This window comes from Mastacembelus armatus, chromosome 21 (genome assembly GCF_900324485.2).
Source record: "Mastacembelus armatus chromosome 21, fMasArm1.2, whole genome shotgun sequence".
NCBI classification, from domain to species: Eukaryota; Metazoa; Chordata; class Actinopteri; order Synbranchiformes; family Mastacembelidae; genus Mastacembelus; species Mastacembelus armatus.
The window spans coordinates 13399563-13423155 of NC_046653.1; the positions used below are offsets into that span (position 1 = coordinate 13399563).

General features: G+C 39.1%; 1 protein-coding gene across 5 annotated transcripts in view; it reads left to right on the plus strand.

Moving 5' to 3' along the window:
• Nucleotides 1–23593, plus strand: part of tanc1b (tetratricopeptide repeat, ankyrin repeat and coiled-coil containing 1b) — an 87079-nt gene that overhangs the window by 51637 nt on the left and 11849 nt on the right. For all 5 annotated transcript variants that reach the window (XM_026294856.2, XM_026294857.2, XM_026294858.2 and 2 more), the window contains 10 exons: nt 333–662; nt 9244–9366; nt 11614–11895; nt 12202–12356; nt 15730–15961; nt 16454–16620; nt 18146–18753; nt 20383–20491; nt 20684–20806; nt 23235–23471. In XM_026294856.2, the coding sequence (XP_026150641.1) occupies nt 333–662; nt 9244–9366; nt 11614–11895; nt 12202–12356; nt 15730–15961; nt 16454–16620; nt 18146–18753; nt 20383–20491; nt 20684–20806; nt 23235–23471 (2366 nt within the window). The remainder of the gene's footprint in view (nt 1–332; nt 663–9243; nt 9367–11613; nt 11896–12201; nt 12357–15729; nt 15962–16453; nt 16621–18145; nt 18754–20382; nt 20492–20683; nt 20807–23234; nt 23472–23593) is intronic.

Below are 23593 nucleotides of genomic sequence, written 5' to 3' on the forward strand. Positions count from 1 at the left end.
TTGTACAGCGTCCAGTAGCTATTTACATTATGTTGATGTTGGATGCTTCCACTGAGACATAGCCTGTGCTCAGGAAAAGAGTTCTACAAATCAATATCATCATTTCATTCCTGTTTTCATTAGTGTAAGCACAGACCTGCTGCAAGCATTTCCTTTATCATTGCCTTGATAAAGGAAATGGGAAAAATTAAGGAGTTATTCAAAGTATAATTACAGCTTAATCTCACCAGAGTTAAAAGATGGAAAAAAGTTCATGGCATGCAAAGAACATTACTCTCATATCTTACCTCTCACTTGCTCTAATTCCCTTCTCTGTTTTCATCTTCCCTCAGCCACCATCACAAGTTCTTCAGAGAATGATGACCGCAGTGGCTCCAGCCTGGAGTGGAGTAAGGATGGCAGCCTGAGAGGCAGCGGGCGTCATGGGCTGGCACAGAGCGTGCGGGCTGACACCTGCTCTCCTGTGGCTGAAGAAGACTCCAACAGTGCCACAGCAGCACCAGTTGACACCCAATCCAAGACGGACCAGCAGCAGCATTCCAGCGTATCAGCAGGGGCTTCAGGACCACAGCAGCCTCCAAGTCATTCACCTGAGGGACCCATTCCATACCCAGCACAGACATCATCTTCCCTCATGATGCCGAGGCCAAACTCTGTAGCAGGTAGAAGCTTTTCAAAACTGGATGTCTTATGTGCTGAGGAGAGAAAGCAGTGTTTCTGTAAACAGTACCTTTCTGCAATACTTTGATTTTAGCATCACATGAAACATTTTACTCTCTTCTTGTACACTTGTACTCTTTGTTGTGTTGACTTAAAAACTGTGACTGCGCCTGGTTGTCTTACTTCATTCCATTGCCAGTCATTTCAAGATTGTGATGGTGTGGCATTGTGATGCTGCCTGAGGCTGACAAGTGGCGTGTCATTTCCAGTCCAAACAAGCAACTCACAGAGACAGGAAAAACATACAGAGATGATGGGAAGTTAGTGTTTTTCAGAGGGCAGGTTGTGCTTTTTAAAGAGGAGAGGAGAATGTAGAAGTTGGGGATTAGGCAGCTGTTGTGTATTGTGCTTCAGCCCTGCCTGCCATGTCAGACTCAAGCGCAAGCCACTGTCTGGTTGATCTGTTCTGCATTCCTGCCCTGGAACCTCCCTGTTGTGGCTCAGCTCACCATATCCACACAGCTGTCACAGTTGTTGATATCCCTTGCTACTCCCTTTCCCCACTCAGTTTCACCCCATTTCCATTCCCAGGTGTCCCTCATACGTCCTCCCTCTGTTTTTGCTGTTTACTCTTCTGACCTTGGGCCTGTTATTGTAACAGACGCATCTATAAGATTTACATCTTCCTGGTTGCTGAAATACCTAAAGACAAGTTGAAACAAACGTGATGCAAAGACCAACAAACATCAGTTCTTTAGTTATGAACTTATTGAGAAGTACAATTTTCACTTTTTCCCCCTGTACGATTCACTAAAGATGGATTATAATGTGCAAGCCAAACGTAAAATCACTTAAGTCTTTTGCTATTAGGCACCCCTTACACTAAAAATAACAGCAATACAATACAATAAACATAGGGGGCCTAACTTTAAATTGTGATTGTTATTGCTGTTGCAAACAGTAATAGGATTCATATAGAAAAAGTCAATTACTTTATAACCAATAAAACAGCACTCATAAAGAAGGTGAAGTTTGTAGGGAGGGAGGGCAACACTGAAAGGAGCTACAGTAACAAAATAAACTAATGAAAGGTTTATAGAGCAAAAAAGAATTGCATCGTGCAAGTAGAAATTAAGACAGCAGGGACAGGCTAGACAGGAAGCCTAAACAAATACGTGGACTCAGGTCAGACCACTGGCAAAGACAGAGATGAGTTAAAGAAAAAATCTGAGATAACATAAAACCTCCAGCCTCTGACAAAGTAGGGCATATATCTGAACATGTGAGGATGAGTTCATAGCTGGGGGGTGTTTTATATCTTTTATGTATGGCAGTATCATGTTGCTTGGGAACATGTTATATTTTGTTATCCCTCTTACCTGGATGTATCAGCTGCCAGTGTTGAAGTTCAAATGCTTTGCCCCAGTGTATAAAGGAACAAATAGCCCTCTAAAACAGTACATAGTTTCCAGCCTGATCTCAGACACAGATTAATTCACAAATTTTGCACTGCTGTCACACAACATTTTGACAGGATTTCTCCAACCCACAGTTGAATCTGTGCACACATTGAAAACATAACATTGTGCATGACAATGTTGTTAACACATTTGTGAGCATCTCATCATTGGCTTGTAAAGCTAATAGTCCAGGAAATATTTGTCCATTTATGTGTGTTGGTTTGCATGTGAGCACCAGTCTGCCTGAGAGTTTATAGGCTGATGTCATAGTTATGCAGTCTTGCCCTCTAGGGATCTGCAGAATTCACACCTCAAATTTTACACCGTGTGAAAAAGCCCTAGGAGAGGACATCAAGGACAACTTAATTTATGGCCCGAACCAATCTGCGTTGGTGTTAGTGTGTCAGGGACAGTACTCTGTTGATACTCCAGGAAAATGTACTCAATACAGTAATGTGGCTTTGTACACCAGCTTTTACAGTATGGTGACAAGGTGTGTTCTGTGAATTTGTCTATGCTTTATTGGTAGATATTAAATAAGGGCAGCTTTTGCAAACCCCTACCATGCAACTCAGCAGCTCCAGGTCTGAGACTCTCTGTGGACTACTCTCTTATGGAGTGAGGGGTGGGGGAAAGATGGAGGATGAATGTCACAAGTTGATTTGTTTGGAGTTTGCAGTGATGTGTATACTGTCCTGAAGTTTTAGGCTGAAGACTGAGTCAGATATGAAGACAAAGCTCTCATTCTCCCAATTCTATCAATATCCCAGTTACCTATGGTCATAAACTCTCAAGAAGCAACCAGAAGAGGAATAATTACCATGATTTATTTTTTTCTTTTCTGTAGACTCACTACAAGGCAGAGTGTTAGGTACTAGGATATGTCTGAGTAGAACTGTTGCTTCTTGAAGCAGAAATGAGCAAAATAAGGATAAGGTCAAAAGGGCATCTCTGGAGGTGTCTTGGAGGCATCCAACTGGGAAGAGCCCTTATGGCATTCACTGGACTGGCAGCATCTCAGGATCCCTCACAAATAGCTAGTGTATGTGAATGTGAAAAGACTTGTGAGCTTCCTTGCTCATTGTATAACTTCCCTGACCCTGATATGTGGTAGAAAAGGGATGGTCAGTGGCTTTTCACAGAGAATTATTTTGAAAGTGGACAATAATGAATCCTTACTGCGTCATTGTTATATAATTTGGCAGCCAATACTCAGGTGCTACTTAGTATTATTTCTTCCATCTTTATGAAACACTGTTGTTCTTTCATTGATTGAATCACCATTAGCAAATTGACAGTTAGTAAAATCACACAAAGTTACAGAAAGTTGCAGCACAACAGACACATTTTCAGTGTTCATTTTGTCTGTCTCTATGTATGTACAACAAATGTCCGATTAGCTTTTTTTGGCTGCTGTGTGAACTCAAGTAGCAATGTGTGGAAGCTGCATGTGATGTGGCTAGGTGCACAAATGTATGTCTCACTCCACCAGTCAGCAGTCAGGGCCTTTTTAGAAGCAGTACTTTTATCATTAGTAGATGCTCTAATGAGCTACATTGTCTTTGCCACTGTTTATAATAGAATATATATTCCTTCGTAACCTCTAAGGCAGCATTAAAATGTTGTTACTACAGAAACTCCAGTGGGCACCATAGACATTTATCCATTTAATTTCTGAATATATGCTCTTTTAAAGGTCATAGCTGACCACATATAAGTGCTATATGGTTGTGATATACATTGAGCCTGAAAATATGAGTTTTATAATGGGTTCATAGTGAATACAAGTTTTATGAATACGAGTTCTTTTCCTGGCATTCAAATTTCAGAGAACCTCTGTGGAAACATCTTTTAATGTGTAATGTAAGTATTTAACCTCCCATGATAGTGCGCTGCCGTCCTTAGCTTCCCAGTATTAAAGGCCTGCTGAGACAGCTCTGAACTAACAAGACATTGCTGTCTTAATGTTTTAGTGTGATTTATGGTGTCTCATTTTTTTCAGCATGGTGTTAAGTTGCAAATTTCATTTGAGTTCATTAACTATTAGTCACAATCTGTTAAAGAGCAGAGAATAGACCCAACAATGTCACTTATTTCACTAAATATTTTGACAAATCACAGTGCACCAAACGCCCACATTTTAGGAATGTTTCTCTAAAATGACATCAAACTAAATGACAAATACAGTGGTCAAGATTGAATATTGCTTTTGTGCTGTAATTGTGAATTAAGTAGATTAATTTGCCGTTTTATATAGACCTTACAGTCTCAGCAGCAGTAGTAGTATGCAGCTAGATGGTGTGTGCCTTGGCTCTAGTGTCTTTATTGTTTCTTACAGTCCAACATTTAGCATTTCAGGACTTTTCTTCAAGTGCCCCTCTCATATTAACACTAACCTTTTGTCCACATACACTTTCCAATGTTAGAGGTTTGCTTTTTAAAATGGTTGACACATCTCACGTCAGGTGTCTTGCAGTCTGTGCTACCCTGTACTCCTCATTATACATAGGCAATAAGAAGTCTATATTTGAGTTGAGCTTTTTAAAAAGCTTACAGAGTCAAAGGGCCATATTAGATCTGGCGACTGGAATTTCCATGGTTTTGAAATCTCATCTTGAGCTGCTTGTGGTTAGGTTGCTCATACACGTGAGATTGAGTAAGGGTCACTGTGGCTGAGGAATGGGGCTACAGTGCATTTGTGGTGTTTAGTTATTCAGCAGAGCCTTGTGGTCTGAGCCATGGTGAGGTACAGTACACACACACAAACACAGTTTGTTTGTACTCCAAAGTCCTGTTCCTCTGACAAAACTCATGCTTTGTGGTAACTTCTCCAGTTTTAATTGCTCTAAGATCCTTTGTTATTTGCTAGGCTATATTATTCTATCAAAATGTTGGAAAACATTGACAAGGTAAGGTTTGAGTACAGCTCACTGAAATTATCTCCACCTGGGCCATGTGAATGCAATCTGTGAGACAAAGATGTTCGTACGCCTCAGACAGTAATTTCCCCATATTAAAAAAAACATGTCTCTCAGTCTGGTGCAGTACTGCTGCATAAAGAGAAGTTATGGCTTTTTAAATTTGATATGCTGTAGTCTCTTTGTAGTAATAAAGCAGGAAGGCACAATGTAACTGATAATGCTGTAAGGTCATATCTTTTCTGGTAGTTTTTAAAGACGCTATAGTCTGTCATTTTTGCACCAACCATTGCTTATGACTTTCCTGCATATTGCTGTTTTTTGTGATGTCTTCAAGCAGCTATGGAATTCTATTCTGGCTTTATGTAGAAATTGATCTGTTTAGACCAGAGATCGAAAAGAAAGCAAAAAGAAACAGATAACACATTCATATCCTCCAGCTTTCTGAAAAGGTCACCATGATGTCTTTTAAAATATCAATTTTCATAGAAATGTTGCTGCCTCTGTGTCACAGCAGGACCAAAATAAAAACTGCTGCATAGATCAGTCTGCTTGAAAAGCCATTTAAAATTCTGCTCAGTGGCACACCATTGACAGATTAGATCAGAGTTTGCCAAATGCCCAGTCTCAAAGGGACAGTGTGTTAGCTAAATACTCTCTGCCACAACAGAGCCATTTGTCAAAGTTTGATTGACAGCACCCCACTATTGAGAATCATGTAATAGCTGTTCAGGAACTATGCAGCTGTTACCACAGCATGAATATCCTAATATCCCAGATCACTCCTCTTCCTGGCTATTGCTCTTGGTAGTTTTGTTAGTGAGCTATTCCCTGACCTAGAAAATCTTCTCTAACGCTGCCCCCGCTTTTATTGTGCTTTTAAGTTTGTTCAGTGCAGTCAGTAATTATCCCCCAATTATATGCATTTAGCACATTTTCAAATGTTGTACATGCATTCATGTTCCCCTCAGGTCTGTAATTACTAATTTGTAATAGCTTCTTATGTAGCACCATCATCACATCAAATATTTTTTGTACAATACAAAACTAAAGACATTCCCATCAGCCTCCACTTTCTGTGCCACTTAGGAGGCTAACACCCTAAACTAAGGAGTTGAACTTGACAAATATATATGATAAATATTAGCATATTAGCATGTTAACATGCTGACACTTATTTTGACACACTCATTTACCTTAGTGCCTTTGTGCCATTAACTTAAAACAAAAAAACCTATGATAAAAACATTGTTGCTGAAATTAGCGCTGACTGTGTGGGAATTGAACCTTTCATTTACCACATACATTTTTCATCATTTCTGATGATGAAAGTGAGCCATGGTAGCCACAGGAATTTTGAAGTTTCCATGGTTACAAGCCAAATGTACATCAATTTAAGCTGAAGGGATTGTGACCGAACAGGTCATAGAAGAGCTGAAGCTTGGGATGGTATTTATCACTGATAGGATGTGATGATAATTATAGGATTGTACAGCTTAAGAATGACTTTTATTGTAGATACAGTATGTTTTTACTCAATTAGATTTTATTAGAAGTTATCATGAAATATGTTCTCATCTTATACCTTTTGACTTAGATTTATGAGCCTACCGAATATACTGTTTGATTTTTGAATTCTTCACTAAATTTGGTAACTAATGGTAAGAAATCACCTAACAGATTTATCAGACTTTTCTGGTCGGATAAGAAGAGCTCAGCTCTCTTCTGTTCAGTCATGGGAAACACAGAGCAGAAGGTTTCAAAGGGCAGACCTGCCTGAGGAAAAGAAAAAAGTCTCATTCTCATCAGAATACAATCTGACACGTTTGTCCAGCTTCAAAGTCACTGCAGCTACAGACTTCAAGGTATCGTGTGTACATTTTATCAATGAGTATAGAGATGTACAATAACAGGAAGGAATCCAGAGACTGAGGGCAGAAAAAGATTTGAGTAGGGGTATTGGAGTGATGTAAAAGCATCCCGTGGGAATTCTGGGCCTTGAAAAGAAATGTATAATAGGAGAAATAACTTAACAAAAAGGAAGAAATGGTTGTAGAGCTGTATGCATTGCCATAGGAAGGAGTAAGGGAGTGTGTGCATTTAAATTACTTTAGAAAGTCAAACCAAGTATTGCCATCACTCTTTGCTTATTGGACCACTGGGGGAAAAGATAGTGCTGAATTTTGTTCAGTGTGGGTTTTGCATTATCCACTTCAGAGATCTTGACAAGATCTGAAGAGAACAAAGAGAGACATTGTGTGCTCTGGTACAGTCAGTATTTAGCTTTAGTGGTGATTTCCACAATACAAAATATTCTCTGTCCATCTTGACTCTCTGTCCCTTGCACCCACCTCCCTAGCCACTATATTGTATTCATGTTACATGGACACCCGCTACTCATGTAAGATCATTTCATGCAATAATTTTTAATTCCTCTGCTTTTTTCTGCCTCTTCCACATACCCTTCTCTCTCTTCCCACACCCTACTCTAGCCAGGATCATTGATTAATGCTACAGTAGCTGCCTATTACAAACTGTAATCAGCCACTGGAGACTATTTCCTCTAATTCACTCCGTTTTCACCCTCTGCTGCTTGTTTACCAAATTTGGTGTGTGTGTGCGCGCAAATGCATATAGCGCAAGAGGTGTATGCATGTGTATGAGAAGTGTAGGGAAAGCATAATATTCATTTAACAAGTGCCTAATGATACGGATGCTGTGACTGGCTGAGCACTGGAGAGGGAACAGCCAAACCCTTTGCTCAGCAGCTGAATGCTGCCAGTGTGGCTGCATGGGAGCATTAAGGCAGGTTGTGAGCTCATCTGCTTGGGAGCACTCTCCACAGGTTTAGTTGAGGGCCTGGACCCTGCCTACTTGCCTGTATGCCTGCCCCAGTGTATTCAACGCTGGGGACAAGGGGAGGGTTTTGAGAATTCCCACTGCTCTTTCCAGGTCTGCTGTTGGATGTAAGTAACTGTTCAGTTTAACTTTTAGGTGAAATTTGCCCAATTGTTAGTGCATTATTGCTCTGCGCTGACAAACTTCACAATGTATCTGCTTACCTTTGTTGATTTTCTTTTAACTTGGGCCTCTGTATTTATTTGTTAAAAAAAAAAAAAAAACATCCACTGCAGTAAAAGTAATTATGAGGGCCTGCTTTTATTCTAGTGAACAGTGTATTGATGGCAGCTTGCTCAGTTACTCGGTCGTCAGCTGACGGGTTTTAATTAGGGAGGCATTCCTGAGAGTAAGTTGGCGACCAAGTGAGGGAGGGAAGAGAAGAACTGAGGGTTTGTGACAGACTCTTCCAGCTGAGGCTGATAAAGTAGAAAGCCGCAGCTTTGACTGCTCTTCAGCAGGGCCAAGAGGCTTTGGATCACCATGGTGATAGCACTGTTGAGCAGTGAACACCAATTGGAATACAGATCAAGCTGCACTAATGCACATCTCTGTCATGTTTACGGACCATACTTCAAACAGGTTGTTGAACTGCAAGTAGTTCATCATTAGTTTAATTACTTTCAGAAGTAGACATTATCCAGTTGGGCTTGAAAACATCATGTATCCTCCTTCAGAAGGACAACTATATTGTCTGTGTCCATTATATTTTAATATTTCAAAGAATCAATGTAAGAGTAGAAAGAAATTCTCTAAAATGACTACAACATCAACTTGAATTGTATTTTCTAATACAACACATTAGTTGATCTTGTTCTTGATTGAGATATGTTCTGCATTGTACTATAGTATCTTACAGTGTCCTGTAATTACAAGTAGATTGACAGTAATTTCTAAGAAATATTGAACTTGTTAAGTGGAATACATCTATAGCTGGCTCCTTTTTAAGAAAGGTACAGGTACTCTGCCTCTCTGTACAGCTCACCAGGTGTGTTTGTGAGGACAGACCTCTGACTGCTATACTGTGTAATAGCTGTCAACTAAAATCAAAGATAAAAATATCTTGACTTAGGGATACTGATATATTTTTCTGCTGCAGTGTTCTGCTACTTGCACACACTGCCTCAAGCAAGCTAAAAATGTCAGTGCACACAGAACACACTCTTCTTTGCTCATCATCTCACAGACATGCCAGAAGTGCCAAAAAAATCTAAATCTTGTTTCTGTTTTACCGTTTATAGTTGTTTCAAATACACTGAAGACATTGAAGCATCAACTTCACTTTCTCTTTGTGTGTCTGTCAACAGCCACCAGTTCCACAAAGCTGGAAGACCTGAACTTTCTTGATGAACAGCGAAACACCCCCCTGCGGACATCCATTCGCCTACCCTGGCATAATACAGGAGGAAGGCCACCTCAGGACACTAAAGGTGACTACATTATTGCTATAGACACATATGAGCAAACTGGGGCAAGTGAGCAAAACACATCAGCTAATCCATTTATCAGCTGTATTATAATAATTATGCATTTATGTTGCATTTTTGCAACAAAACAAATGCTAATAGTTAGGATAACCTGCTGTGTTCCAGTGTTTCAGGTTTTCATATCGATATTGGATTAAAAGTGACAGAATTGTAGCTCTCCATTCCATTTAGTTATGCAGTGCTGCAATTCATATATGGCTAACCTGAGGTAGATGTAAAACATCTGCAAATAAAAGCTTAAACTGAGCATTAGTGTGAAAGTCATTGTTTAATTTTTGCTTTGCCAAAAATAGAACTGTCCAAATGCTGGTCAATATCAGCACTACTGTATTGAGTGGTATTAATGCTTATGTATAAAATCAAAAAGTACATAGGAAGAATATGATGTTTCCTAGTTTTACAGATAAAATCATGTAAAGGCTTTTGTGGCTCAGTCAGATTTATCTTGATTGTGTGTTTTGAATGCCCTGACAGAGTAAAATCCCATATTGTGAATATTTGATGGGGTGCTAAATAATTGAATGCGATATTATTCAAACTGTTTTGAAACCTGTACTTTCCTTTCCACACCTCTTTTAACATTTTGTTATAGCAATAAACTATATAGACAGGGGTTAAAAACTAACCATTTTTGTGCCTCTGCTCATGGTAAGTCTTTACTGAAGTTCATCAGTAAAGTTATGTTCTGTGTCTATGCTTATGCATTTAGTCTTGCACCTTATTTCCACGGACTGTTCACAATATGAGATGTAAGGCCTAAGACAGTCAAGAAATTAGTTTTTGATTTCTCAGTAGAGGTGGGAGGTGGTCAGGAGTCCACCACCACAGCGCAAATAATTGGTCAGGTCAAAAGTTGTTCTTTAACCTTTTTTTAAAAAGGTGAATTCCCCTGAGGTTAACAGCCTCTCTTTCAAATGAGACCTGAAAAGTATCTTAGTATTGCATGTTTCAGACAGGACAGTAAGAACAAAGAAATTTACAAAATAATGGTCAATATTTGTGGCAAACTTTGCTACTAGTTTAACCAAAGAATGTTTATTTTAAAACATGGATATTTTATCTGTATATCTGAATCTCTTATGCAAATGTTTCTGTCTTTCAATCAGACAGTGTACTCAGACATCGTCCTAAAAGTGCAATCATTGCAGATTGTAGAGTGCATTGGTGGTGTTTGATTCCTTGCCCCATTCTCTTAAAATCATATATATCTTTCAACAATCGTTCCAAAGGAAAATGAGTTAATTGGTTTTATTTCCAAGCAGTCATTACTTTTGATTTTTTAAAATAATTTTTCAGCTATTTTATAGTCTAAAAATAACATGCACAGAAAAAAAAAATTTAAAATAAGTAATGCATCATGATGGCGATAGTTATTGGCATGTAAGAAATTTGGGCATAGGGCTGAAAAGTATACATTCAAGGCAAATTAAACAGTCTATATTTTTGATGGAGAACAAAAAGGCCAACAAATCCTCCTTTTCAAGAACTTAAATGTATTGCTTAAACTCTGCAAACCAAAAGTTAAACCACTGTTATAAGCTCAGACCAAAAGTATGTTACTTGTATAGTATGCAGTATAAAAGTAGGCAGAATAATTATCTTAGCAGTAGCAGTAAAATTAGCTATTTTGTATGAATAAGAGTTATAAAAGTAGCATCAGCAGTGATAGCAGAACTAACAGCAGTCACACTGGGCATAAGGGCTGAAAAGTGTTCCTGAGTGAACAAGTGTACTGAGATTTAATTAGTGGTGAAGTGGACTTGGATAGGGAGTCCTCTTCTCCAGTCCACTTACATTGTGATTGGACTTAAAATAACTTTCATTTAAGCTAAAGCACACTGTGAAAAAAGACCACAGTGTTCAGGTTTTTTATATCTGTGGCACAGTCTAAAAGGAGAAATCTATTGAAATGATCTTTATTCATTCTCTTAAACTGATTTACAGTTACATGAAAATGTTTGCAGGTTTATCTGTGAAGGGTGAAATTAAATTGTTCTTGGATAAACTAAGGCTGAACTATAACATATCATCAGTTCAAAACTGCATGCATTAAAGTGGGATTAATTTCACAAGCATACTGACATGTTTCTTGCCGTTATCTGAAAAAGCAGTAACTCTGATACTTCTGTGTTTGTGGGAAGAATAATGGCACAATTATGATTTGTTTAATTTCCTCTCCACTTTCCTCAGCCCGTTTTGCACCCTACAAACCTATGGACATCATGCTCAAGCCCTTGTTATTTGAGGTTCCCAGCATCACCACAGACTCTGTGTTTGTGGGCCGAGATTGGCTCTTTCAGCAGCTTGAAGATGTCCTGAGGGACAGCGAATCCACAGAGAACCATGGCGCTGTAGTGGTTGGCAGCGTGGGTTATGGGAAGACAGCCATTATCTCCCGACTAGTAGCCCTAAGCTGCCATGGAGGCCGTATGCGCCAGATCGCCTCCAACAGCCCCAGTGCCTCCCCTAAAAGTAATGAATTCTATTATTTACCTTTGGATGTGAGAACTACATTAGTTGCATGCTTTTTGTCTAAATGATTATGTTTCAACTTTTGCTTTGCAGGCTGTGAGAGTGTAAACCTAAAATCCTCTTAAAGCTAATGTTAAACTGATTTCACAAAATTCTGCTTTGTCTCTCTTTGCAACATAAACCCAATTTTGCTCATACCAAATACTTATAAATGTAAAATGTCATGCATACATTTGTAAATACATTAGTTTGTATTTATTTAAATTTACATACATGTGTAATGAAGTGGGTATCTGTGCCTTGTAGGTGGCGGTGGACCAAGTGCAGAACTTCCTCTCAGCCAACCCCCTCAGCCAACTCCACCATCCAGTGCTACCAACACGCTGAGGACCAGCAGTTGCCCAGGTACCCCTGAGATGCAGCGGCGCAGGGAGGAGGCTGTCAAACGGCTGGCTGCAAAGGTACAATACTGTACTTCAACATTCAAGAGACATCAGTGTCAATGATGATCTTACCTTAAAAGTGCAAACCTTTATTAGTACTCAGATTCATTAACAAATGTCTGACATCTGATTTCTTGAATAGTATATGTACAGCCTACCCTTGTGTAGTTTCCCATGTGTGTGCATGCCAGTGATAGACTCCATCATTACAAAGATATTGGTGGTGTGCAGAATTGCTTTTAGTATGTATGAAATGCCCTACAGAAACCAGACACTGGTGCTGCTCAGTTCATTTAAATTTCTTTGTGTTTATGATTGTTTATGTTCCTTTGTTTGATATTTAGCATATGAAATATGGCATGGTCTTCAGCAGTCTGCTGAGGTTATGAGACCTTCAATATCAGGGGCTCATTTGAATGACAGAAGCAGTGGACTTAAAAGACTTTGCCATGAAAAATTAGTCCAGTGTTAATGTCCAAAGCAGTTCTGCATTGTGCCTGAAAATCAGAAAGCTTCAGTCTTATTATACTGTTTTAGCTCACTGATAGAAAGCATTTATACTGTATATGGTGAAAACCACAGGATCTTTCTCTGCGCTGCCATGGGAACACACTAACAGTACAGTCAGAATAACCTCAGGAGGCATTTTGTCTTAAATAGCACATATCATCTTAAATTGCAGCTGTAAGGGTCCTTTTTCTACATCCTTTAGAGGTTCTAAGATGCTGTAGTATTCAGTATTTTTTCATCAAATGGCATTTGAAGTTGCACCTGACATCAAAGACAGTATTTAAAATATGATAGTTTTTCATTCTTTTCTGTGCTCATAGGACCACATGTACATTCAATTCCTTGTTTTTAAATGGTAGAGAGATGATATGAAATAAGAGGAGTGCACAATGGGGAAAGACATGCAACAAAAGTACTTAGTTGAATGTAAATAAGCGACACTGCGGTTTATGGCAGGCACTTTAATGTTCAGGCCACCAGGCCACCCACATCCTATTATTTTAGACATAACCTGCAATAGTTTTTTGACATTTAGTAGTGAACAGATTATCTCATTTAGTCGCAATGTTCTTGCCTGTCACTCCTCATGACAGTCTTTGACTGATATTTTGTGAAGACTTTAAAGAACAAAGGGGATTTCAGTTTTTCAGTTTTAACATTTGTGCAACAATATCAATATTTTTGACAATTTATCTGTGACATATTTCCAGCATAGACACACGAGTTGGACCATATTTTTGTTTTTTTTAATCAAAATTATGCAGTGACAAGTTACATCCTGCAGCCTCTGTCACACCTTCAGGGTTTAAGACTTTTTCCCTTAGTAGTGAAATGGTACATGAGGTGACTACTCTACGGCCTTTCTGTGTCGCTGAGACTTTTAAAGTTCATGCCAAATACAGCTGATTTCATGCTACCAAAGCCCATCTAAATGTTTGTGAAACCCAAGCAGTATCCCTCAAGCCAATTATTGTGTGAAGTGTTTTCAGCAGGCACTCTTACAGGAGCTCTCTCTGCTCCTGTGATGTGTGAATGCTGATGTAATACTAAGCATCTCCTGTTGAATCCTGCCAGTTCTTTTTATCATTGATTTAAAAGTGGTCTCAACAGGGGCAATGAGGCAATTATATTTTGTGGTTTATTGCAACTTTATTGCCCTTTATCCTTTTACAGAAAAGCATTATTTCTTAACAGGAAATTCACTGTTGTGCCAGTAGATAAAGTACTGCAGGTGCACTGCAGAGCTACATTATTTGTTGAGATTCTTATTGCTCATTGATGAGGCAGTGGTCTGCATGACTAGTACACCATAATAACTCACGTTCTCCCTGCAGTTGCATCATCAGGTGCCTATCTAAATTTATAACTTAAACTTACTGTATTCACTGAGCATAATTTCACAGCTTCCATCAGTTTCCTTCAAATTGTGTGACATAAATGTGGCCCAAGAGAAAAATGTTTCACAGTCTCTGTCTACTCCACAAAGTTTCACATGAGTATTGCTTTTATTCTTTTATGGAAAACTACCATATCACAGAGCTGTCCCTTATGCATAATACAGTTGATCCTGGTGACTTGACTGGTTTGCCATTATGGCTTAAAAACAGAGATGGTACACAATTCTCTGCGCTAAATTTAATTTAGCTCCTATTCTCCCACTTTTATTTCGGGTCTTTATGATGATGTTTAGAGAAAATTAAATTCCATGGATTTTAATAACAGCCCTAGGCTCTTGTCTTCTTTACTTTTAGACACGTGATCATTTTCTTACGTTGCTGTTGCATTTCGGTTCCTGACTGCCTGCCCCATTAGCTTTGCAGAGCCGCACATTATTTAGTCAATGTTATAAAGAATATCCATCTCCAGACAAGTAGTTGTGTGTGTGTGGTGGTAGACTGGGGTGAAAGCTCCACTGATGAAGCTTCAAAAAATGAGATTACAATTTCTTTTTTGAGCCTCCTCTTTGACCATTGCCATTATCAGACTGTATTGGTGCTGAAAGAAGAAATGAAATGTCATTTCACTGTCAGCTTCTTGGTTATTTCAGTTAAATAGCAGTTCGGTCTTGTGTTTCTGCGAAGTTATCATCTGTCTTTAGTCAGTGTGCGACTAAAAAAAGCTGACTTTTCCAGAAGCTAGTCATCATGGTTGATAGAGCTATAGGCAGGTAGAGCCAGTAGAGGAACAGGTCATCTGCTCCTCCTCCTACTGACACCGGATGTGTGTCAGCTCCTCCAGGTTGGACTGTAATTAGAACATAGTCATACATCTCAAGGGCATCTCTCTTTCCTTCATCCCTGTCCCTCCTTTTTCCTTATAAATAAGACCTCCTTTTAACTCTGCTCTCACAGAAGATCCTCATTTTAGTCCTCCACCAGGGATCCTTCAGCTCATTTTTATAATAGAGTTTGAGTTGGTCAGACATTGCACAGTTACTTCAGGATATTTTTTTCAAGAACTAGATTGGACAATGATGTTCTCAGTTTCGTTGAAAAGATAATATGCTTTATGGAGGCTATGATAATAAATCAGACTTAAGACTGTATCCACTGAATTTAGTTTTTAGTCCATAAGACTGATGGCTTTGCATATTTTTCATTGCTAAAGCCAGAATTAATTTAGCCTCTTCATTTAGTTCTCATTTTTTGTCCCACGGATATTACTTAAGCATTTTTAATTCATCCTAAGTTAAATCCTTTTTTGAGATATTTTTGGACTTTTTAATTTCTTTGTGGCACTGTAGAGAGCAACAGGAAAGCAGGGGGCAAGAGAAGGGGGAGACCTGCAGCAAAGGTCTGTTGACATTGTGCACATGCCAAAACCACTCGGCTATAAGGGGCTCATCTTAAGTGTTTATTTGTTTCTCTCCTTTTTGTTCTAGGTGGTGGCATATCACTACTGCCAGGCAGACAACACATACACTTGCCTGGTGCCAGAGTTTGTGCACAGTATTGCAGCCCTGCTGTGCAGAGCACACCAACTCAGTGCATACCGGGAGTTGTTGCTGAAAGAGCCCCAGCTCCAGAGCATGCTCAGTCTGCGCTCCTGTGTCCAGGATCCAATGGCCGCTTTCCGAAGGGGGGTCCTAGAACCACTAGCCAACCTTCGTAAAGGTATAGCATCATTGTCTTGTATTTCAAACTGTCATGTTTGTAGGCTTCTTCAGTTGTGGCTGTTGTTAGTCCATGGCCTGGATCAGACTTCGTGTTCTTTCATCTCTTTCTCTCACTGCTTCTTTCATGATTTCCATTAGAGTGGACTCCAGGAATGTTAAATTACAAGTGTGTTGTAAGAAGAAAGTGGAAAGTGTTTTTTGTCCCTAAATTCCTGATTTTATTTAAATTTATTATTCTTTTTAACAGTGCAAATGTAACTTGAAATTTTAGTGGGAAGTCGGAGCATTGACTGTATAGTTGATGAATCTAAGTAAAGGCACTTACCAGTCACTCTCACCACACCTTTGAGAGAGCTAGGTTTAGTTACTGCAATAAACTAAAGCACCTTTCTGCACTTCTACCATGGGGCAGTTTAGTTGAGCTAATACTGTAATGAGCTGTACCTCACTCTATTTTGTCTTGCTTGCTTTGCTTATTTTGCATTTCCAGAGCGTAGGATTCCCGAGGAGGACCACATCATCTTGATAGACGGGTTGAATGAAGCAGAGTTTCACAAGCCTGACTATGGAGACACTATTGCATCATTCATCACTAAAATCATTGCGAAGTTCCCCTCCTGGCTTAAGCTGGTGGTCACTGTCCGGGTCAACTTACTGGTAAGGAACAGCTCATTAAAAGCATTGTGTTGAGTCTACGTTCAATTATATTTTCAATTATATTTTCTTAGATATCATTTAGACACACTAAACATATCAACTTAAGCTGCTTGAGTTTGTGGGGAGTTATAATCAGCTTACTGCAGTTGGATATCTTAATTTAAGAATTTCCCCAACACAGCTGTTAAATGTAACAATGGCAAATGTAAATAGTAACAGACCCTTTCACTTCTTGATAGTCTTGCTGACTGACATTAGACCCTGTAGATTTGGAAAGTGTGAAATCTGAGAGGTCAGCTGCTCCTCCTCGTCTTACTCTTCTCTCTACAGTGTTCACATTTGTGGAGCTTATCCAGGGATATTCAAAAAAGGATTTGGGAATGAAAACTGCAGGACAGTCCAGTCAGTCGTTTCGAGCAGACTAGCTTAGTAACACGAGGTCAACCAGTTACATTTGTACAGTACAGTTGTACTGGGCTGTGGCTTTGTGCTCCCTAATGAGACACACAGCAGCTAACATACCTTTTTCTGGGATGCAGCCACTCAACTGCACAAGCAGCAACACTTGACTTATAACATTTCTGTGAAAGTGTAAGTGGCCTCTAATTGACAGTGAGGCAGTATTTTAACTAGAGAGAATGTGTGTCATAACCTCTGAACATGGTAGTCAGTTTTGGATGTGACAGTATCTGAGACTTTTTAGGACGAGTTGTTAATATTGCATTGATGAGGCCTTTAGCAAAGTCAGCCATGAAAAATACTTCTCACTTGGTAACCACAGAAACACATCTGTGCACTGAAGTGTCATAAAATTGCATCATGTATCGTTTTTGTACAGATAAATAAGACTTCACCTTGGTAGATTTAGTTTATTGACATTTCCTTTCTAGACCAACATCTGGAGCATACTGAGGTTTTGTATGTTCCAGTGACTCCTGTGTGCTTGTGTGTGTGTTAGCTGTACTTTAATCAGGAAGAAAGAAGAGTAATCTCACTGAGGCAATGTTTCTCTAGCCTCAGACAGGCACAGTACTGGAGAATTATTGTGCATTCATTTCTCCAGCCCTCAGGCCATAAATTGAAATGTGAGGCCATGCTCAGACCTCTGCTAGCCACCATGCCATCTATCCCTTGTCTCTTAATGTTTACATTCCCAGTCCTGTTTTCCTTATAGCCACATTTCCAAGTGTCTCCTTTGGCCTAATTTGGCTCTCCGTGTTTGCTCTCCTCCTGTTCAAGACACTCACCTTCTTGTTAATGCATGCAGGCAAAGGTTTTTTTCATCTGGCAGGTCTCAGGATGTGAAGCCTACTTTTGGCTCTTATTTTTTTAATTTGTTTGTTGTTGTTTTTGAGAATACAATTTATATTGAGTTGACCACATAGAAAATGACAAGTTATGTTGGGCATTGAGATTCAGTTTTCACATTTTCTCTTTAATATCAGCTAAGGGGCAAAAGTAGTAAAAAAAGGAGCATGGCTCATCAAATATAACTTCTCGTGTCTTTATCTTGTTTCTTCTATAGGAAATAACCAGCCTTCTGCCCTTCTCCAAGATCTCCCTGGATGACTTTTCTGACAACAAAGAAATAAGCAATGACCTCAATGCATATATTCAGTACCGTATCAATGGCAGCAAGGATATCATGAACAATATTAACCTAAATGGCAAAGCTGACCCTATCACAGTTGGCAAACTCAGTAGCCACTTGATGTCACGCAGTCAAGGCTCCTACTTGTATCTCAAACTCACCCTGGATCTGTTTGAGAAAGGCCACCTGGTAATCAAAAGTGCCAGCTACAAAGTCGTGCCTGTCTCGCTGGCTGAACTATACCAGTTACAGTGCAACATGAAGTTCATGACCAATTCAGCATTTGAGCGCTCACTGCCCATCTTCAACGTGGCACTTGCCTCACTGCACCCTATGACCGATGAACAGCTGTTCCAGGCCATCAATGCGGGGTTTATTCAAGGTGAGCTGCAATGGGAGGATTTCCAGCAACGCATGGAGTTGCTCTCATGCTTCCTCATCAAACGGAGGGACAAGACACGGATGTTTTGTCACCCCTCCTTTAGAGAGTGGCTGGTGTGGAGAGCTGATGGAGAGAGCACAGACTTCCTTTGTGATCCCAGGTCAGTCCTCTCCTTTGTCAGCAAATGCAGTAAATCAGTTGCTCTTCCTTGAGGAATACAGGCTACTATTACTGCCATGACAAGTCTGTGGTGCATCCGCAAAATGTTCTTGCAGTGAATTGCAAGGCCTCAGTAGGTTAGATAATCAGTAGGAAACTTGAAATTAAGCCATGATGATAATTACATGGCAGGAGTCAAATTTATTTTAAAAAGCAGGAGGTTTTAATCAGAATGTTTTTACAGTAATTTTGTGACTATGTCTTGGAGAACTGCTTGAAAATTAGGTATTTTAAATACAAACAATAAGCACAGCAGGACAGCATTATTACGTTTGAGAAATAACCATGCTTGTCCCTGAAGTTTTTTACTTTTTAGTTAATAACTCACTTCAGGGCCATTGCTCGCATGCAAAGTAAACCAATGAAAAGGACACTGTGTAGAGACTAAGTGTTCTTATCAATAAATGCACCATGACCTGTGGGGAAATTGAGTTTTGAGATGTTCCAGGTAGTACTTAATATAATATCCCACTTTTTATAATGAAGTTACCATTCACTAGAGCACTTTTTTATTTTGTTAATAGCACTTCACAAGAGCACTGTTGTCATAGAGAGACCTCTGCAGTAGGTACAATATTTGAATCCCTGTTAACTGAAAACACACATAATCAGTAACAAGACTACACTATTCATACCTTTTTAGCCTGGAAGATGTTAGCAGAGACATTTTACATAATGCATTTCACATACAGTCATCTGAATCCACTGTGTATCACACTTCCATCTGCAGAAATGTTTGTTTTCTGTCCTGCCCTCCTTGCCTGTTAGTCAGGCTTATCTGATTTGGTAGTGCTACCTAACTGTAATTATAGAGCAGCGTTACCCACATTAGGGACTTCACTCATTCACACTTAATAAATTGGATGATGTCACTAGCTTGTTTTTTTTTTTTTCCTCCCTGTTGCTCATCAGTATCACCACTGAGCACACGGTGGTGTCTGTAGACGGGCCAGAGCTGAGCTTCATATTCTGGTTATTCACAGCCTTCCAAGTCTGTCATTAAAAAAAACAAAGGCTCAGAGTTTGGCACAGCGAATGCACAAGCACACAAAAGCTTGCTGCACTGCCTATTAGTTTGTGCCTGGGCACGAATAGATAGAATTTGAACATGATCAAAGTGATCTGCATTCATGCATGTCCTTTTAATGAAGTTCTGCATTAATTAGTGCCACAGTGCTTGAGTGAAGTAGGAAAGAAGAATCCAAGGGTTTAATACTATTCACCATCCTGCACTGGGGCATTGTTCAAAATTTATAGCTTATTCACACCAGTACTGTGTTAAATAGTTCTCGAAGACAATGCTGAGCTGCTCTTCATGTTGATGAGAATGAGCATGAATAAAGTACTTACATGTTAAGAACACTAAACGCATCACTGGATTTACATATGATAAAAATCTTAAAATTACAACCCAAAGGAAATTATGGCCCTGATAGCCAGATGAGATAATTTTATGAAAACAGTTATACATAATTCAGAAAAAACATATATCTCCTAGTCTTGTGTTGTCATTGTGTTTCTTACGTGTTTTGCTGTACACCTGAACATCCTCTGTTGTTTCCTAATCCAGATCTGGCCATGCTCTCATGGCTTTCATGTTGTCCCGCCAAGAGGGGAAACTGAATCGTCAGCAGACCATGGAGCTGGGGCATCACATTCTCAAAGCACACATCTTCAAGGTACAGCTACCAACACATTCTCTCTGCATTCATCAGTCCAACCATTTCAGGAGTTTCATGCTGATGACTCCTGTTTATTTACATATTGTGACTGGTTCTGCAGAGGATAAACACTGACAGCTTTAGCAGCTCATGTTCATTGGTGTTACGTTTGTGTCTTTTGGTCATTCATGGTTTTGTGTGTGTGTACAGGGCCTGAGTAAGAAAACAGGTGTGTCATCCAGTGTGCTGCAGGCTTTGTGGATCAGCTGCAGTGCAGACGGCCTTTCTGCAGCCTTGGCATCCCTGAGGAACCTCTACACACCCAACGTCAAGGTAAAGGGCTCCTTGATGGACCCTTGCTGTTATTTTTTCATGTGGTTTAGATTTTTATTCTAAATTAATCTTTTAAATAATTTACAGTTGTAGCTCAAAGTTATAAAAGCAAACTCCACATGGTGACTTAACACTGTACAGTCCTAACACATCCAAACTTATCTAGCAGTGACATCTGAGAAACTTTAATGGACTCCTTAAATGCTTTTATATTTTCGCAGATGAATTATATTAAATGTCACACTCTTCGTTACTTCTGGGGATGAGCGCGAGCTCAGTACAGACTAACAATTAGCAACAACAAAACCAGCATGAAAAGCAGCATAAAGATGCTCATCAGCTTAGACTGATGCGTTCTGCTTTTTCGCCATTAGCTTGCTCCATGGCCTCCTCTTGTCTGTGAGGTCATTAGCAGGCAGGCAGATGCCATTAACAGACAGGCAAGCATGCAGACAAAAGTGTAAATGAATATGCAGATAATTAAGAGTCATAGTAAATTACATAATTAAAATGAATTGCAAAATTATACAGTTTTCTCCTTCACATGCAAACTGCCCTCCTTTTCTTTGTTTTATGAGTCCTAGTTCTTTTATCCAGTTTCTATGTATAACACAAATCATTTGCTATTTTCCTCTTATTCTCCATTTTTTTCCTCTTATTCTCCATGTTCTCAAAGCTTTTCAGAATAATTTTCTTCACATCATCCCTTTTGTGTTTCATGTTTCCCAAATTCCACAATTTTCACTTTTTATCCAGACACTTCTGTATTTCTTACAGAATTTGCCACTTTCCTTGTTATATATATGACAGTGACGTGCATGTCCCAGTAATGATATAGTAAATCTAAGGTGTGTGTGTGTGTGTGTGTGACAGAATGAAAAGAAATATAGACTAGACAGAATGAAAAGAGGGAGTCAGTGATAAAAGACTTTGTTATATTAAGTAATTAACAATGATTGGTAGGACAGCATTAGATGCCAGCCTCCTTTTGAGGCACAAGAAGAAAAGTTACTTGAAAAAGACTGATACAGATCCAGTTTGTATCTTTGGCCTGTTGTGATATCACTTGCGTCTAGCGTCAGTTTCTTGTTACACAAAATGATGAGCTAATTATGTACCAGATATTGCCCAGGAATCCTCAGTCCCACATAAATAGCCAGAAAATTAAAAAACTCTTTAGAGGAAATTGGAAAGCAGATAACTGATGAAATGTGTGCCAGGATGAGGAAAGTAGGAAACGTGAAGGTCAGTACAAGTTGAACAGAGAGGCTTTTTTTACTACAAATACAATATAAATTATTAAACTGACTGTATTATTTATTTATTCAGATACACATTTGACTTCTTGGATTCTATTAATGATTTGTTGCTTCTGACGCACCATGTAACAGAGGCTCTGTAAATACCAACCTTATATTTCAACAAATATTAATATTAGTAGCATAACTTAGAAGCACAACTTTCCTGTGTACTAATGTACGAGCTTCCAGTCGTGTTTTGAGGGCGAACGAGTCTGTTAGTTATTCTCACTTGAACTACATTTTCCTACGTTTTTCATTTTCATTAGCTGTGTTTCAATGCCGTTTCATCACCTGTTGTCATCCTGATTGCCTGTGTGCGAGTTATTGTGTATAACATCAATCAAAGAGATATGTACAGAATGACCATTTTCTGTCCTCTCAGAAAAAGACAATCACTGTTAATTTTCCACAGAGGAACTAACAAAGAACAGACAATTTCATATCCTGTTGTTGAATAGTCATTTGGCTTGCTAGTTTTGTTTTGCTAAGCGTTTATTATTGATTTACCCATCATGGAAGAAAATAAACTTCATAATTATGTTCAAGAGAATGTGACCACTTGATTTGCTGCCTGACCTTTACTTGAAGAAAAATCTCACAATTAGGTTGGAGCAGTATGAGCCGTGTTACAAGGGCAAAATGAATTGTCTTTCATTCCAAGATTTCTGCTGTTGTTTAAATGAGTGACTGGTCATGGTATCTTGTTGTCTTAATTATGGTTTAAAAAAAGTATGATTTTAGTTTTAGTCACAAAAATGTTGTGACATCCATCAACTACTAGTCAGGATGCCTTTTTTAGTAGGCAGTAATGCCTTTGTTTGTAATATTGTCAGTGAACTATAGATCTTGTAATTACCTTTGAAGGCGCTTTAGAAGAATTGTAAGATGAATGCTGATTTCATTGGTACAATACAGCCAAACTTTCACCTTTAAAATCCTGCATGGCAATGTACTATTTGTTCATATTGAAAATGACATCAAATTTTAAACGTTGCCAGAAACCTTGAAATACATCTTATTGTCCGTTTCATAAGCAGGATTCCAAATGTAAAAACTGGGAATGGCTTTCATATGCTACTGAAGCACCTTAATAACTATGTTCTAAAACCATCTGTCTGTCTGATCAGGTGAGCCGTCTTCTGATGCTGGGCGGGGCCAACGTGAATTATCGTACAGAGGTCCTGAACAACGCGCCAGTGCTTTGTGTGCAGTGTCACCTTGGCCACCAGGAAATTGTCTCGTTGCTGCTTGAGTTCGGCGCCAGTGTAGACGTGGTATCTGAAAATGGCATGAACCCCCTCTGCTTCTCAGCAGCTGCAGGACACCTGGGGCTGGTCATGCTTCTCTGCAAGAGGGGGGCCAAGGTAAAAAACCTGCTTTTATAACCATTTACTTGTATAAATATAGAAATAATTAGGGTTAGAAATATTTACTGTATATCACTTCATGTGGCACATAATTAATGGTTATTTCAAATTCTAGTACC